Consider the following 19,459-nt stretch of genomic DNA (forward strand, 5'->3'; position numbering starts at 1 on the left):
TTGGTACAACTTTAGCAGTTCTCCAATCCTCTGGCACAACTCCTGTAGCCAGGGCGGGTTGAAAAATGACGGTCAGAGCCTCTGTGATTTCCTTCCTTGCTTCTTTTAATAGCCTCGCTTATATTTCATCCAGTCCTGGCGATTTATCGACTTTCAAGGATGCTAAACTCCTTAATATGTCCTCTCTTACTTTGTTTTTCCCATCCACTATTTTACTAACTTCCTCCTGAACTTCAACATCGGCATGCCCTTCCCCCCCACCCCTTTTGTGAAGACAGCTGCATAATATTCATTTCATACCTTACCCACATCCTCCACCTCCACACATAGATCAGCATTTTGGTCCCTAATAGGCCCTACTCTTTCCTTCGTTATCCTCTTGCTCTTGATATAATTGTAAAATATCTTTGGGTTTTCTTTGATTCTACTTACCAGTGGGTTGAATTGGAAGGGCTGTGGGTTTATGGCTGTGGGGAACCTCCCCTTTAAGAGGCGGTCGGCGAGGTTCTGGCTGCTCTGTGCTTGCTGGGGATCCAGAGTCTCTATGCACAGGAACGGCCAGTGATAGTGTGGACGGGATTGGCGAGCAGGGAGTGACTAGACCCCTCTGTACCGGACCGGGCAGTGCACAGCGCGGCATAAATGAACGAGACTGCGATCAGCAAATCTTCAAAAGCATCGCAACGGCTCAAGAATATTCGCAAAAACTCTATCAACCGCAGGTTCTACTTGGGGGCTTACGAGGAGCATGAGAACAGGTGGGGCTGAGCCTAGGAGCGTATTTTGTGGGGGACTCTTGTGAAAAAGCGGAGTTTGTGCGTTAAATACATCCAAGCATCTTTACTTTCAGTTTCCAGTATTTTGGGAGGTTGTGAATTATTTTTTACGGTGAACATGGTTTCATTCCAAACACACACACAATGTTTAATCAACAACTCATTCTAATTAAGTAATATATATGCTCAAATATATATGTGCTTACTTAAATATATATGTGAATAATTACTTAAGTATATGTGTGTTAATATATATGTGCTATATATAATATATCCAATTACTTAAATATATATATAGCTATAAATAATTACTTAAGTATGTGTGTTATATATTATATCTAATTACTTAAATATTGATATGTATAAATAATTGCTTAAATATGTGTGTGTGAATATATACATATATATGTGTTATATATAATATATCCAATTACTTAAGTATATATATATATAGCTATAAATAATTACTTAAGTATATGTGTGTTATATATTATATCTAATTACTTAAATATTGATATGTATAAATAATTGCTTAAATTTGTGTGTGTGAATATATACATATATATGTGTTATATATAATATATCTAATTACTTAAATATATATACATATATAGCTATAAATAATTACTTAAGTATATGTGTGTGCATATATATATATGTGTTATATATAATATATCCGATTACTTAAATATATATATGTATAAATAATTACTTAAGTGTATGTGTGTGAATATATATATGTTATATATAATATATCCGATTACTTAAATATATATATGTATAAATAATTACTTAAGTGTATGTGTGTGACTGTGTGTATATATGTGTTATATATAATATATCCAATTACTTAAATATATATATGTATGAGTAATTACTTAAGTATATGTGTGTGAATATATGATATAGATAATTTTCTGATGGGGAAAGATTCTCATGCATTATTTGCATTTTACAAACTGCAGGGAGGGTTTGGGGGGAAAACGTGATGGGTTGAAAGTTGAAATGATTGATTTGCTGGGAGTTGGGCTCAGTGCGTTGTACTTATTTGGGTCACTTTTGATGCTATCGTCTTCTTCAATAATGGAGTGAGTGCTTTTTGCCTTTGTCTATAATGCAATCACAGTAATTCGGAGGAGGATGAACACGAAGACGAGAAGGCCGACTGCAAGGATCCGGAGGAGATCTTCCAGAATATTCAGATTCAGAAGGAAATTATCTCTAATATTCGCGGCAGACCGTGGCCAATGGGTCAAAAGCTGAAGGTGCTCAGGTAAGCTGATTGATGGGGCGGGCAGTCCTGGCTCAGGGATTCCTTTCACTGCCGATGGAATAAACATTCAGTGGACCCAGTGTGTCCGGGCAGCTGGTAGACTCCAGAGTCGTGTTACACTTCAACCTTTACTTGTTCATTTCTGGTCAGTTTCATCTGCTCCGAAAGTGCCACAAACACACATGGAGGGTCCAGAGGCATCTTGAAGAGAGGCAGGTGGATCTGTGAGATCACAGTCTGCTTTTGGCACCTTTCCTGATTCAGACCCTGACAGACCTCTTGCTGCTGTGCAATTCCAACATTTTCTGCCCCTGCTCCAGATTTCCAGCAATGAAATGTTTTATCTACAATAAAAACAGAAAACGCTGGAAACGCTCAGTAGGTCAGGCAGCATCGGCGGAGCGAGAAACAAGAGTTAACGTTTGGGGTCAGTGTTGCATCCAATCGGACACAGCCTGGTGTGCTGGTGTTCAGAGTGCCTGAGACCGACAGCATTAACCACATCACCAGAACCTGGGGAAAGGCTAAGGGCGGACAGGCAAGCTGAATGCGTTCAGCCCATTCCAGATTCCAAAGTTTAATACATCAGCCTGAAAAATGATACTTGCAACTTTTACAAAAAGGTGGCGGGATGGGAATAAATATTCTCGCATCTTATTGCGATTGCAATCTCCCGTTACCTTTAGCATGCGTTGTTAAGTAATATCCTGAAACATGCATTTGGGAGTTTAACTGTTTTCAGAGGACTCTGCATTGCAGTCGCCAGAATAGTTCGTCTCCACCTGGAGTGGGCTGCGGAATCCGGTGGATCACACATCCCCAGGACAATCTTCCCACTAGCTATTTTACTTTTCCCTTTCGTTTTATTCTCTCTGTGCCTAAAATCTGTTTGGCAATAAACTCGTAATGTCAGCGTTATTCCATGACAGGAAGATGTGATTGCACCAGAGAGGGTACAGAGGAGATTTATGAGAATGTTGGGACTGGAGAATTTTAGTTATGAGGAAAGATTGGATAGGCTGGGGCTGTTTTCTTTGGAACAGAGGAGGCTGAGGGGAGATTTAATTCAGGTGTATAAAATTATGAGGGGCCTGGATTGAGTGGATAGGAAGGATCTATTTCCCTGATCAATAACCAGGGGGCATAGGTTTAAAATAATCGGTAGGAGGATTAGAGAGTCATTGAGGAGAACGTTATTCACCCAGAGGGTGGTGGGGGTCTGGAACCCACTGCCTGACAGGATGGCAGAGGCAGAGACCCTCACCACATTGAAAAATCTGCACTTGAAGTGCCGTAACCTACAAGGCTACAGAGCAAGAACTAGAAAGTGGCATTAGCTCATTTCCGGCACAGACATGATGGGCTGAATGGTCTGTTTCTGTGCCATAGATTTCTACGATTCTATGATTATTCCTGTAATGTTTTGCCTCGCCCAGAAGATTACATAGTGGGGCGATGAGGTTGGGTGTGGGGGCAGTGTGGGTGTGGGGGAACGTGCGTGTCGGGACGGGTGGGTATGGGGTATTGGGTGTGGCTGGGTATGGGTACCTAACTGTGATGCTCCAATCATCGTGGGTGTGTGGGGCAGGCTCGCTGGACCAGCTAGTCTTTTCCTGTCCTTTGATATCGTATAACATTTTGCATTCCACTGTTGCGCTGCCTGTAACGGTTTGATGCTAATTGTCAGCCCGTGCAAGTGTTCAGCTGCAGGCTGATCACTAATCATTCAATGCAAACATGATTACCCCCAGAAAATGCTGAAAACAGTCAACGGGTAAGGCAGCATCCATAGAGAAGTTAACGGGTGATAATGGCCAAAGGCTGTAGCATAAAATGGACCCATTGACTTCAGTGTGATCGGAAATCGGGCATGGTCTAAAATGGGCTGCTGATTCGCTATCTTTCGCACTATTCGCAAAGACCAATCTCACCCTCAATGCGTCAATTTCCAGACTTCCTTCAGCCTGAAAATGTAAGATGAACAAGCATTTAAATAGAGTCGGAACAAAGTGGTAGAGGGGGAGGGGGATAACACTGAGCAAGTGTCTAGGCAACGTCCTGTAAACTGCTTAAAAGAAACTCAGGAGGTTGATAGATGACTAGGTTAATCTTTGCATAAGACAACGAAAAGATGGATCAAGGAAAGTTAAGACATTGGGGGGGAGAAAGTGGCCTTCTTTGCGCCTCCCGTTTGCGCTTCCGGGGGGGAGGGGGGTGGACAATAACAGGACGCTAAGGTCTTAATGTCCGGGCACGGCAAAATTACCGATGCCCGCAAACTTCCATGGTGGGTTAGCCTGGCACTAAATCTTACCAACTCAATCTCTTGTGCCCCAGGGAACGTGACATCATCCGGTGCGCAGTGCCCCGTTACCGCCCAAGATGCAATATTCGCTCCCGCCCCACTGCGGCATCGCCGGACGTCAACAGCAGCAGTTGCAGGAGGCGTGGTCACCTCGGCTAGCCGCTTGGGGATCATAGAAACATAGACATAGAAACATAGAAAATAGGTGCAGGAGTAGGCCATTCGGCCCTTCTAGCCTGCACCGCCATTCAATGAGTTCATGGCTGAACATTCAACTTCAGTACCCCATTCCTGCTTTCTCGCCATACCCCTTGATCCCCCTAGTAGTAAGGACCTCATCTAACTCCTTTTTGAATATATTTAGTGAATTGGCCTCAACAACTTTCTGTGGTAGAGAATTCCACAGGTTCACCACTCTCTGGGTGAAGAAGTTCCTCCGCATCTCGGTCCTAAATGGCTTATTAAAGGCCAAAATGTAATAATGTCCCCAGTGTGCTGTATTTGTGATTTATTCCAGCCCGTGAATGATCAACCCTGCACTCACTTTGAGTGCATGGAGCTGCTCTGCGTGTATCGCAGGTGCTCTCACCGACTATTCGCAGGTTTAGCCTCCAATGACCTCAAGCATTGGCCCTTCCCTTTAAGGGAGGGGAGGAGCCTGTAAAACCGGCAACGTTGCCCTGAACATTGCTCAGCGCACTGCCGACACTGCCCCTCTCACTCCCTTTAGCACTCTAAGGGAAGAGGTAGCATTTGATTTAGTGTGCCACCTCTCTCTTGCAGTGCTAAAGCAGAAATTCCCATCGGAATCAGTTATGTAGCACCCGCCAATGCTTTTGCGCTCCCACAAAAGTTACCGCCCCAAACGGGGTACGATGCAATTTCTAGCCCGAGGTGGCCAAATGATTAAGGTGATGGGTAAGTTATCCATTGTGCTGGGTAAGGCAAGGGTTACATCGGAACACAAGGAGGCCCTTCATCCACTCAAGCCTTTTCCACCATTCCGTTAGATTATGGTAAACCTGTATCTCAACTCCATTTACCTGCCTTTTCCCCATATCCCCTGACCCAACAAAAATCTATCGATTTCAGTCTTGAAAATTTCAAGAGAGTTCGAGATTTCCCCTACCTTTTGTGTGAAAAAGTGTTTCCTGATTTCACATCTAAATGGCTTAGCTCTATTAAGCCATTTAGAAGTGGCTCTTCCTATCATTGTGAAGCAGAATTCACCAAGCCTTGGATTGTTCACCCACTAATAGGGAACGTGAGATGGGTTTAGACCGTCGTGAGACAGATTAGTTTTACCCTACTGATGATGTGTTGTTGCACCTTGTTCTGGATTTCCTCACACAAGGAAATAGGGTAGAAATGGAGAAACTATTGGATCCCTTAACCAGTTTAAAGGCCTCTCCACAGATGCTGCCTGACCTGCTGAGATTTCCAGCATTTCCTGTTTTTATTCCAGATTCCAGCACCCGCAGTATTTTGCTTTTGTGTTAATTGAGAATTGAGTCCTTGCCAATAGGGTAGTGTCAGATGTTTGAATTGTGGGCATTGCGCTCAATTGGGTAAACTTGGTTAAACTGCCATTGCACGGGTAAAGCGATGGGGCCTCATCCATTGTGTGAAGGAAGCAAGGGTTTGATTTCCAACCTGCTCTACAGAAAAGAAAGGAAAAGAAAGACTTGTGTTTATATAGCGGTTTTCAGACTTCAGAATACCTCAAAGCGCTTTACAGCCAATGAAGTACTTTTAAAGTGTAGCCACTGTTGCAATGTAGGAAACATTTTCACACATCTAGGTCCCACAAACAGCAATTTGTGATAAAGTGATAATCCGTTTTAATGATATCGCTGAGAGAGAAATCCCCTGCTATTCTACAAAATAGTGCATTAGGATCTTTTAATACCACCTGATAAAGCAGACTATGGCGTCGGTTTAACGTCTCATCTGAGGATAAGTGGGTGAGAGCGCTACCCACTGAGCCACAGCTAACACATAGATCTTCTTAGGCAATCCCTCGAAATGAGGATGACTTGCTTCCACGCCAAAAAAGGATGTGTTCATAGCTGTTTCAATGAAGGACCGAATATTCCAGATCCCGAACTACATCTTGGAGGGTGGAAGATGCCTGTGCGTGGATTTTTTTAACGTGTGGTGGCCGTTGCACACCAATCACCACAGGGGCTTGACAGAGTTAGGTCTTGGTCCAGTAGCAAGGATTACCCAAGGCAACTAGAGACCAGCTCTGCTGCACAGATGTAGCGCGCACACATATCACAGTGTGGGCTGGCCCATACTGCCCCTGGGCCCTCGCCGCTTCTGGGTCCCAAACTCACGCTTCTCCTGGGCCCCGATCACGTCACTTTGCAATGTCTCACCGCTCCCTCGCTCCGACCTCGCCGCTCCTGCTGTACCTGCCCACGCTCCAATCAGTGACCTGGGTTATAGTGACATACAATCCAGTCGCCCTCTTCACTGCTGTCACCCTCCTGCTCCAGCACGTGCTGCTCTCTGGGGTGAAACTTAGAAACATAGAAAATAGGTGCAGGAGTAGGCCGTTTGGCCCTTCGAGCCTGCACCACCATTCAATAAGATCATGGCTGATCATTCACCTCAGTACCCCTTTCCTGCTTTCTTTCCATACCCCTTGATCCCTTTAGCCATAAGGGCCGTATCTAACTCCCTCTTGAATATATCCAACGAACTGGCATCAACAACTCTCTACGGTAGAGAATTCCACAGGTTAACAACTCTCTGAGTGAAGAAGTTTCTCCTCATCTCAGTTGTAAATGGCTTACCCCTTATCCTTAGACTGTGTCCCCTGGTTCTGTGTTCCCCAACATCGGGAACATGCTTCCTGCATCTAACCTGTCCAGTCCCATCAGAATTTTATATGTTTCTATGAGATCCCCTCTCATCCTGCTAAACTCCATTGAATACAGGCTCAGTCGATCCAGTCTATCCTCATATGTCAGCCCTGCCATCTTGGGAATCAGTCTGGTGAACCTTCGCTGCACTCCCTCAATAGCAAGAACGTCCTTCCTCAGATTAGGAGACCAAAACTGAACACAATATTCCAGGTGAGGCCTCGCCAAGGCCCTGTACAACTGCAATAAGACCTCCCTGCTCCTATACTCAAATCCCCTAGCTATGAAGGCCAACATACCATTTGCCTTCTTCACCGCCTGTTGTACCTGCAGGCCCACTTTCAATGACTGATGTACCATGACACCCAGGTCTCGTTGCACCTCCCCTTTTCCTAATCTGCTGCCATTCAGATAATATTCTGCCTTCATATTTTTGCCACCAAAGTGGATAACCTCACATTTATCCACATTATACTGCATCTGCCATGCATTTGCCCACTCACCTAATCTGTCCAAGTCACCCTGCAACCTCTTAGCATCCTCCTCACAGCTCACACTGCCATCCAGCTTGGTGTCATCTGCAAACTTGGAGATATTACACTCAATTCCTTCATCTAAATCATTACTGTATATTGTAAATAGCTGGGGTCCCAGCACTGAGCCCTGCGGCACCCCACTAGTCACTGCCTGCCATTTCGAAAAGGACCCATTTATCCCAACTTTTTGCTTCCTGTCTGCCAACCAGTTCTCCATCCATGTCAGTACACTACCCCCAATACCATGTGCTTTAATTTTGCACACCAATCTCTTGTGTGGGACCTTGTCAAAAGCCTTTTGAAAGTCCAAATACACCACATCTACTGGTTCTCCCTTGTCCACTCTGCTAGTTACATCCTCAAAAAATTCTAGAAGATTTGTCAAGCATGATTTCCCTTTCATAAATCCATGCTGACTTGGACCGATCCTGTCACTGCTTTCCAAATGCGCTGCTATGTCATCTTTAATAATTGATTCCAACATTTTCCCCACTACTGATGTCAGACTAACCGGTCTATAATTACCCGCTTTCTCTCTCCCTCCTTTCTTAAAAAGTGATGTTACATTAGCTACCCTCCAGTCCATAGGAACTGATCCAGATTCGATATACTGTTGGAAAATGATCACCAATGCATCCACTATTTCTAGGGCCACTTCCTTAAGTACTCTGGGATGCAGACTATCAGGCCCCAGGGATTTATTGGCCTTCAATCCCATCAATTTCCCTGTCACAATTTCATGCTTAATAAGGATTTCCTTCAATTCCTCCTTCTCACTGGACCCTCGGTCCCCTACTATTTCCGAAAGGTTATTTGGGTCTTCCTTCGTGAAGACAGAACCAAAGTATTTGTTCAACTGGTCTGCCATTTCTTTCTTCCCCATTATAAATTCACCTGAATCTGACTGCAAGGGATCTGACTGCAAGGGACCTATGTTTGTTTTCACTAATCTTTTTCTCTTCACATATCTATAGAAGCTTTTGCAGTCAGTTTTTATGTTCCCAGCAAGCTTCCTTGCATACTCTATTTTCCCCCTCCTAATTAAACCCTTTGTCCTCCTCTGCTGAATTCTAAATTTCTCCAGTCCTCAGGTTTGCTGCTTTTTCTGGCCAATTTCTATGCCTCTTCCTTGGATTTAACACTATCCTTAATTTCCTTTGTTAGCCACGGTTGAGCCACTTTTCCCATTTTATTTTTACTCCAGACAGGGATGTACAATTGTTGAAGTTCATCCATGTGATCTTTAAATGTTTGCCATTGCCTATCCACCGTCAACCCTTTAAGTATCATTCGCCAGTCTATTCTAGCCAATTCACGTCTCCTACCATCGAAGTTACCTTTCCTGAAGTTCAGGACCCTAGTCTCCGAATTAACTGTGTCACTCTCCATCTTAATAAAGAATTCTACCATATTATGGTCACTCTTCCCCAAGGGGCCTCGCACAATAAGATTGCTAATTAGTCCTTTCTCATTACACATCACCCAGTCTAGGATGGCCAGCCCTCTAGTTGGTTCCTCGAAATATTGGTCCAGAAAACCTTCCCTAATACACACCAGGAAATCCTCCTCCAGCGCATTTTGGTTAGCCCAATCTTTATGTAGATTAAAGTCGCCCATGATAACTGCTGTACCTTTTTGCATGCATCCCGAATTTCTTGTTTGATGCTGTCCCCAACCTCGCTACTACTGTTTGGTGGTCTGTACACGACTCCCACTAGTGTTGGGGGTATGGTGTGCTCCTCGCAGGTTGGGGCCGTGCCGGGTGCTGGGCCGCCATGTTCACTGCTCCTTTTAAGGTGCGGACCTGCTGCAGACGTTCCTCGTGGGTCGCGGATTGATATGGCATTGCTCAATGTTTGCACTGGGGCACTGCATCCATTTGGGTAGAATCCCTGGAAAAATAAAGAATGTGTGAATGGCTGAGGGAGTGGGAGGCAAGGTAAGAAAGAGGTGAGAAGACAGGGAGACATTGAAAACGGAGAGACAGCAGAAAAGGGGCTAGATTTTCGGTTCTGGTCATTTCGGGACGGTAATGGTGGCGGGGCGGTAAAGTTTGCGGCAAGAAATGGTTTGCATCCTCAGCCACAAAATTCACCAGCTGGGTCCTGAGTGTGGAGCGGGGCACTAAGGGAGGTGTTGGGCGCTAGGCCGGCTGAGCAACTGAAAATCCTGAGCTAAATAGCCGGCCCCTGAGTGCCCAAAGAGAGGCTTGCTTGAAGAAAAAAAAAAATCGGCACAAAACACACAAAAAACTTTCCTGTCCCTCTGGGACATTAACAGGGGCGGCAGAATACTGAGAATCCAGCTCAAGGTCTCAAAATAAATAGAGAGTGTTTGCAAAGCATGGTGGGCTCCTCGAAGCGTGAAATGAGAATCAGCACCAAGAGTAAAGATTCTGAGGAAGGGTCTCCACCCCAATTGCCTTGTGGCATCAAAATACTTGCCCCACATCAGCACTACTCACTGCCTTAAAGAAAATGGAGTTAGATAATGTCTGAAGTTACTAATGTCATTGTTCAGGTCAGTGGGCTGTAGAGTGCCTAGGAGGAAGAGAAGGGTCTGTACCTCGAGCTTGCATTGAGCTTCATAGAAACATAGAAAGTAGGTGAAGGAGTAGGCCATTCGGCCCTTCAAGCCTACATCACCATTCAATGTGATCATGGCTGACCATGCAACTTCAGTACCCCATTCCTGCTTTCTCTCCATACCTCTTGATCCTTTTAGCCATAAGGGCCACATCTAACTCCCTTTTGAATATATCTAACGAACTGGCCTCAACAACTTTCTGTGGTAGAGAATTCCACATTTTCACAATTCTCTGAGTGAAGAAGTTTCTCCTCATCTCAGTCCTAAGTGGCTTACCCCTTATTCTTAGACTGTGACCCCTGGTCCTGGACTTCCTCAACATCGGGAACATTCTTCCTGCATCTAACCTGTCCAATCCCCTCAGAATTTTCTATGTTTCTTTGAGATCCCCTCTCATTCTTCTAAATTCCATTGAATATAAGCCTAGTCGATCCAGTCTTTCTTCATATGTCAGTCCTGTCATCCCGGGAATCAGTCTGGTGAACCTTCGCTGCACTCCCTCTATAGCAAGCATGTCCTTCCTCAGATTAGGAGACCAAAACTGTACACAATATTCAAGATGTGGCCTCACCAAGGCCCTGTACAACTGCAGTAAGACCTCCCTGCTCCTATACTCAAATCCTCTCGCTATGAAGGCCAACTGTAAGGAGAGGTCAATACTTAAAGACATATGGAAGGCCTTCAAGTACTGGCGATGTTGTTCAAAAAAGAGCCGGCTACCCTGTCAGTCCTTTTACTGTCTTAATGCTAAAGCTGCCTCAGTGGGACTGTTTAAAGAGTTTTCGAATTTCAACTTGGCACCGACACACAGAGGTCCCACATGACTAGAAAACTGAAGTGAGTGGCAGTGCTACATCAGAGTTACATTCTTTGCCGTACAAAGATGTCATGTATCTCACACTACTGTATATAACTGTATCTTACCATGCTATACATGACTGTAACTAGATACCACCAGGGGTGCACTTGCAGGAGACACTGCATACCTGTTCCACACAGGTATATAAAGGCAGGTCTCAGGCGAGTGTGGCACTCAAGAGCTGTGAAATAAAGGTGCAGGTCCAGAGTGACCTTGACTTCAGCATGTTCCTCGTGTAAGTCTGTACTGCAGGGTCAGGACTTTACAGTGGCGACGAGTTACGGGATCACAGAATCCACAGAATGGCTACCAACGTCTCGGATGAGAAATACAATGCTGGAGACAATTGGGAGGACTTTATAGCAAAGCTTTGTAACCAAAGACTGGTTGGGCGACGATAAGGCAGACAAGAGAAGAGCCCATCTCTTGACCAGCTGTGGCTCGAAAACATACGCCTTAATGAAGGACCTGCTGGCACCCGAGAAACCAGCAAGCAAGTCGTTTGATGAGTTGAGCACACTGGTGAGAGACCACCTGAAGCCAGCGAGCAGCCTACATGTGGCCAGACACAGGTTCTACAACTACAGACGCTGTGTGGGCCAGAGCATACCGGACTTTGTGGCGGAACTTCGGAGGCTGGCTAGTTTATGTGAGTTCTCCGATGAACTAAGGAGAGAAGTACTGAGAGGCTTTTTTATTGAAGGAATAGGCCACGCAGGCATATTCCGAAAGCTTATAGAGACCAAGAACTTGACCCTAGAGGCAGCAGCACTGGTCACACAGACATTCTTGGCAGAAGAAGAAACGAGGTTGATCTACACTGCGGGTACGACAACTAACGAAACATCGGAACAAGGGGTTCACAGTGTGAAACAAGCCGCTACCCCCATACACAGACAAAGGCCTTCAACAGCAGGCAGTGGCGCCAGAAGCCATCAAGGGCCACATGAACGGCTGTTCACACCTCATCAACCCACAATGCAAGCAATCAACTACAGACTGAGAGAAGCTCAAGAGAGATCAGCCAGACGCAGCTCATCCTTCGGAAACAATGGAAGCGGTCTGTGCTGGAGATGTGGGGGAAGGCACTCAACAAGGGGGTGTCGATTTCAGCATGCTGTTTGCAGAAACTGCAACTATACAGGGCATCTGGCTCGCATGTGCAGAAAAACGGCAGTTCAGCTGGTATACGAATCGGAAGGGTCAGAAAGCGGACCAGAAGACGGTGGGGACAGTGCCCGGGACACCGAGGTACAGCGGGTCAACACGATCAATGTCCACTGTTATTACAACAAGATGCCGCCAATAATGATGAGGGTCCTACTCAACGGGATACCCATCAACATGGAACTGGACACGGGAGCTAGTCAACCTCTCATGAGCGTCCAACAATTTGAACAGCTGCGGCCGCACAAAAGCAACAGACCAAAACTCACAAGAATCGACACCAAACTAAGGACCTATACCAAAGAAATCATCCCAGTCCTTGGCAGCGCCATGCTCTCAGTCACACACAAAGGGACGGTGAACCAACTTCCCCTGTGGATTGTCCCCGGAGATCTCCCAGCACTGTTGGGGAGAAGCTGGTTGGCAAAACTAAATTGGAAATGGGATGATGTTCACGCCATGTCGTCAGAGGAATGGATCTCCTACTCAACAGTTCTAAATCATTTTGAACATCTTTCAGCCAGGTGTGGGCATCTTCAAGGGGCTAAAGTTAAAATCTACATCACACAGGATGCCAGACTGGTCCATCACAAGGCTGGAGCTGTGCCTTATGTGATGAGGGAAAAGATTGAACACGAACTGGACCGGCTTCTGCGGGAAGGCATTACCTCACCTGTGGAATTTAGCGACTGGGCAAGTCCCATCATCCCCGTCATGAAGCCTGATGGATCCGTACGAATCTGTGGGGATTACAAGTCTACCATAAACAGAGTCTCGCTACAGGACCAATACCCACTGCCCAGAGCGGAGGACCTATTTGCCACATTGACTGGAGGAAAACTTTTCTCGAAACTAGATCTCACATCTGCGTATATGACACAAGAACTGACCAAAGAGTCTAAGCTACTCACCACCATCAACACACATCGAGGCCTTTTTATGTACAATCGATGCCCATTCGGCATCAGGTCGGCAGCTGCTATATTCCAGCGCAACATGGAGAGTCTGCTCAAGTCCATCCCGGGGATGGTTGTGTTTCAAGATGACATACTCATCACGAGCAGGGACACCGACTCCCATCTCCGCAATTTGGAGGAAGTACTAAGTTGATTGGATCGGGTAGGCCTAAGAGTTAAGAAATCCAAGTGTCTGTTTCTCGCGCCCGAGGTTGAATTTTTGGGCAGAAGGATTGCCGCTGATGGAATCCGCCCAACAGAATCCAAAACCGAAGCAATTCACCTGGCACCCAGGCCCCGGAATGTCTCGGAACTGCGTGCCTTTCTTGGGCTACTCAATTACTTTGGGAACTTTATGCAGAACTTGAGCATGCTGCTGGAGCTTCTCCACGTGCTACTCAGAAAGGGGTGCGATTGGTTTTGGGGGGATGCCCAAGAACGCCCCTTCAATAAGTCACGCAACCTTCTGTGTTCCAACAGTGTTTTAGCCTTTTTTGATCCAGGTAAAAAGCTAGTTCTTACATGTGATGCTTCAGCGTATGGGATCGGGTGCGTTTTACAGCACGTCAATGATGCGGGTAAATTACAACCCATTGCTTATGCCTCCAGGTCACTTTCGCGGGCGGAGCGTGGGTACAGTATGGTTGAGAAGGAGGCGCTCGCGTGCGTGTACAGTGTCAAAAAGATGCACCAATACCTTTTTGGGGCCAAGTTCGCGTTAGAAACCGACCACAAACCCCTCACGTCCCTGCTATCCGAGTGCAAGGCAATAAACGGCACTCATGCTGGCGTCTTACGACTACACAATAAGGCACAGACAACTGTGCCGACGCGCTTAGCAGGCTACCCCTGGCGACCACGGAAGGGTCCAACGAACAGGACTGTGAGATGGTCATGGCAATCAATGCCTTTGAATCCACAGGTTCGCCCATGGTGGCTCGCCAAATCAGAGCCTGGACGACCAGAGACCCCACGTTATCCTTAGTCAAAAGATGTGTTTTAACTGGTGACTGGGCAGGGGCTCGCGATGCCTGCCCCCAAGAAGATCAAACCTTTCCATAGGCGCATGCATGAACTATCACTACAGGCAGACTGCCTGATGTGGGGCAGCCGAGTAGTTAGGCTCTTGCAAGGCAGAGAGCTCCACCGCGAGCACCCGGGGATCGTCCTTATGAAGGCCATTGCCAGATCCCACATCTGATGGCCTGGCATTGACGCGGACTTGGAGCTCTGCATCTGGCGGTGCACCATTTGTGCCCAACTCGGTAATGCCCCCAGGGAGGCCCCCCTAAACCCCTGGCCCTGGCCCACCAAACCGTGGTCGTGGGTGCATGTAGACTATGCGGGCCCATTCATGAGCAAAATGTTCCTCGTAGTCATCGATGCATTTTCAAAGTGGATCGAGTACACCATATTAAACTCGGGCACCACCTCCACCTCGGTGGAGAGCCTTAGAACCATGTTTGCAATGCACGGAATTCCTGACATATTGGTCAGTGATAATGGTCCGTGCTTCACCAGCGCAGAATTTCAAGATTTTATAGTTGACTACGGCATAAATCACGTTAAGGCGGCACCGTTCAAGCCGGCCTCCAACGGCCAGGCGGGGCGAGCAGTGCAAATCGTTAAACAAGGCATGCTAAAAATCCAAGGTCCCACGCTGCAGAGCCACCTGTCGCGACTGCTGCTGGCATACAGATCTCGTCCGCATTCGTTGACTGGGGTTCCCCCCGCGCAAGTATTGATGAAACGGACCTTAAAGACTAGGTTCTCCTTAATCCTCCCAGACATGAATGAAATTGTTGAGGCAAAGCACCGGAAGCAAACTGAGCACCATGACCGAAATTCGAGGTGGAGGTGGAATGAGATAGGGGACAAAGTGTTTGTGCTAAACTATGGTGGGGGTCCCAAATGGCTTGCAGGGACAGTAACAGGCAAGGAAGGAAACAGGCTACTGGTTGTACAAATGGACAATGGCCAAACCTGCCAGAGGCATGTAGACCAAGTCAAAAGTAGATTCACCAACAACACTGCAGAACCAGAGGCAGACTACAATGTGGAACTCACACCACACCTGGTGGACAGACAGAGGGAACAACCTGAGGAAAGGGCAATCTCAACAGACAGCCCAGGCGAGATACCAACAATCATACTGAACGAAACAGACAGCCCAGGCGAGATACCAGCAATCACACCGAAAGAAAAACAGGCACCAAGGCAAGCAACTGAATCACAACTAAGACGCTCCATGCGAGAGCATAGACCACCTGAGAGACTGAATCTATAAAGACTATAAGACCTTGGGGGAGGGTGATGTCATGTATCTCACACTACTGTATATAACTGTATCTTACCATGCTATACATGACTGTAACTAGATATGACCTGTAACCACAAGCTTACTTTATCACCAGGGGTGCACTTGCAGGAGATACTGCATATAAAGGCAGGTCTCAGGCAAGTGTGGCACTCGAGAGCTGTGAAATAAAGGTGCAGGTCCAGAGTGTCCTTGACTTCAGCATGTGCCTCGTGTAAGTCTGTACTGCAGGGACAGAACTTTACAAAAGACACGATGCTAAAACCACTGCAAAACACACGAAGCATTAAGCCCCGCCCGGCAAATATCTCCCATTGACTGATGTATAATCTTGCTGTATATGCAAGAGTGCGAGATTAAATTAATTTTAATTGGGAGCTCCTTCGATTTTTTTTATACACTGAGCATTTTTAAAAGTTGAAACTCTTCTGCTTTTCAAATCACATTAGAATTTTCAAAGAAACACATTAACTGGTTAAGTGCCTCTTTGTTACAATTTGCAGAATGGGCTATTTGCGGCTGAAGATATTTATTGCTAACAGGAGTCACATTTGCAAATCCAATTTGCAGCCATCTGCTTGTGAATTTCAGGTCAGCCGATTATATTGGGTCTCATTTGGGAACCGTGTACAATCACCACACAAATGAGCGATGCTTTATCTGTATATTATGGCCCGGAAATTGCGGTCCGTGGAGAAGCAAAGACATTGGCCGCTGGGTCCAAATAAGCTTCCCACAAAGATCTCGCGATCTCTGCGTCGAGAAGTCCCGCTTTTCCAATGCATAATTGAAATCAATGCAAGTTAATGGGGAATTCCTGACGCGAGTTGCTGTGACATCAACAAGCTCTCTAAGCAACCAATCAAAATGAATTTTCACAGACAGCAAATCAGGAAGTGGGTAAGTTCCTTTGGGGCTGAAATTGATCAACTTACCGCTGTTTACTGCCGTCGACATTCCTCTGCTCGAACCGCCCAGTGTCACTTTCGACACGGCCTGGAGCGGGCGGGAGGGGAGAGCCGCCGGGAAGCGCTCACTGACGTCAGCGGACGGCCGAGTGGCGCAACTGACCTCCCGCCCGCCGAGTTCCCAGACTTATGCAGGTGGGAGTCTGTGGGAGTCGGCGGCAGAATGGGGGTGGACCGCTAAGAGGGGGGGGGGGCGATAGATTATGAAAGTAATCTAGCAAGGAATATAAAAACAGATTATAAGAGTTTCTACAGGTACATAAAAAGGAAAAGTGTGGCTAAAGTAAATGTTGGTACCCCTGGAGGATGTGACTGGGGAATTAATAATGGAGAACAGGGAAATGGCAGAGATATTGAACAAATATTTTGTATCGGTCTTCACGGTAGAAGACACTAAAAACATCCCAATAATAGATAATCAAGAGGCTATAGGTAGGGAGGAACTTAATACAATCACTATCACTAATGAAGTAGTACTAGGTAAAATAATGAGACTAGAGGTGGACAAGTCCCCTGGAACAGATGGCTTACATCCTAGGGTCTTAAGAGAAGTAGCTGCAGAGATAGTGGATGCATTGGTTGTAATCTACCAAAAATCCCTGGATTCTGGGGCGGTCCCAGCAGATTGGAAAACCGCAAATGTAACGCCCCTATTTAAAAAAGGGGGCAGACAAAAAGCAGTAAACTATAGACCAGTTAGCCTAACATCTGTTGGGAAAATGCTGGAGTCCATTATTAAGGAAGCAGTAGCGGGACATTTGGAAAAGCATGATTCAATCAAGCAGAGTCAGCATGGTTTTATGAAAGGGAAATAATGTTTGACAAATTTGCTGGAGTTCTTTGAGGATGTAATGAGCAGGGTGAATGTGGTGTATTTGGATTTCCAGAAGACATTCGATAAGGTGTCACATAAGAGTTTACTGCACAAGATAAAAGCTCACGGGGTTGGGGGTAATATATTAGTATGGATATATTAGTACTGGCTAAATAACAGAAAACAGAGAGTCAGGAGCTAAATGGGTAATTTTCCGGTTAGCAAACAGTAACTAGTGGGGTGCCGCAGAGATCAGTGCTGGGTCCTCAACTATTTACAATCTATATTAATGACTTGGATGAAGGGACTGAGTGTAATGTAGCCAAGTTTGCTGATGATACAAAGATGGGTGAGAAAGCAAATTGTGAGGAGGACACAAAAAATCTGCAAAGGGATATAGACAGGTTAAATGAGTGAGCAAAAATTTGGCAGATGGAGTATAATGTGGGAAAATCTGAGGTTATCCACTTTGGCAGTGTGAAATGATGCTGTAATTGTGCACAGTGTGAAATGATGCTGTAATCGTGTGAAATGATGCTGTAATAGTGCACAGTGTGAAATGAAACTGTAATAGTACACAGTGTGAAATGATGCTGCAATAGTGCAGTGTGAAATGACGCTGTAATAGTGTGAAATAATGCTATAATAGTGCACAGTGTGAAATGATGCTGTAATAGTGTGAAATGATGCTGTAATAGTGCACAGTGTGAAATGATGCTGTAATAGTGCGAAATGATGCTGTAATAGTGCACAGTGTGAAATGATGCTGTAATAGTGTGAAATGATGCTGTAATAGTGCACAGTGTGAAATGATGCTGTAATAGTATGAAATTATGCTGTAATAATGCACAGTGTGACATGATACTGTAAGAGTGCACAGTGTGAAATGACGCTGTAATAGTGCACAGTGTGAAATGACGCTGTAATAGTGCACAGTGTGAAATGATGCTGTAATAGTGTGAAATGACGCTGTAATAGTGCACAGTGTGAAATGATGCTGTAATAGTGAAATGATGCTGTAATAGTGCACAATGTGAAATGATGCTGTAATAGTGTGAAATGACCCTGTAATAGTGCAGTGTGAAATGATACTGTAATAGTGCACAGTGTGAAATGATGCTATAATAGTGCACAGTGTGAAATGACACTGTAATAGTGCACAGTGTGAAATGATGCTATAATAGTGCAGTGTGAAATAATGCTGTAATAGTGCACAGTATGAAATGACATTGTAATAGTGCACAGTGTGAAATAATGCTGTAATAGTGCATAGTGTGAAATGACGCTGTAATAGTGCGCAGTGTGAAATGATGCTGTAATAGTGCGCAGTGTGAAATGACGCTGTAATAGTGCGCAGTGTGAAATGATGCTGTAATAGTGCACAGTATGAAATGACACTGTAATGGTGCACAGTGTGAAATGATGCTGTAATAGTGCGCAGTATGAAATGATGCTGTAATAGTGCACAGTATGAAATGATGCTGTAATAGTGTGAAATGATGCTGTAATAGTGCACAGTGTGAAATGATGCTGTAATAGTGTGAAATGATGCTGTAATGGTGCACAGTGTGAAATGACACTGTAATAGTGCACAGTGTGAAATGATGCTGTAATAGTGCACAGTGTGAAATGACACTGTAATAGTGCACAGTGTGAAATGATGCTGTAATAGTGCACAGTGTGAAATGACACTGTAATGGTGCACAGTGTGAAATGATGCTGTAATAGTGCACAGTGTGAAATGATGCTGTAACAATGCGTATTGTGAAATGACATTGATTGTCTGGTGCTTTTGTTACAGACAAGCCAAAGAGATTGTTCTGAAATATGAAGGGAGGTTGACAAGGACAAGAGGCTATCAGGCAGCGGGGGCAGAAGTAAGTTGATTTTTACACTTGGAGACAGCCATTAATTGAAATGGATGTCCTGTGGAAGGCTTTGAAAGCAGCCCAGAAGAGATTGTCTGCCTGAAGTAATTAAACGACTCCCACCCTTTGAATATTTATAACACTATTGTGCTACAGGTTTAATT

General features: G+C 45.4%; 1 protein-coding gene across 1 annotated transcript in view; it reads left to right on the plus strand.

Annotated features, from left to right (window-relative positions):
• Positions 1-642: 642 nt before the first annotated feature.
• LOC139228166 (transmembrane channel-like protein 3) overlaps positions 643-19,459 on the plus strand; it is a 96,380-nt gene continuing 77,563 nt past the window's right edge. Inside the window, exons 1-3 of the mRNA XM_070859353.1 lie at positions 643-758; positions 1,903-2,049; positions 19,229-19,304. Of these exons, the coding sequence (XP_070715454.1) occupies positions 643-758; positions 1,903-2,049; positions 19,229-19,304 (339 nt within the window). The remainder of the gene's footprint in view (positions 759-1,902; positions 2,050-19,228; positions 19,305-19,459) is intronic.

Source organism: Pristiophorus japonicus, chromosome 17 (genome assembly GCF_044704955.1).
Source record: "Pristiophorus japonicus isolate sPriJap1 chromosome 17, sPriJap1.hap1, whole genome shotgun sequence".
In the NCBI taxonomy this organism is placed as follows: domain Eukaryota; kingdom Metazoa; phylum Chordata; class Chondrichthyes; family Pristiophoridae; genus Pristiophorus; species Pristiophorus japonicus.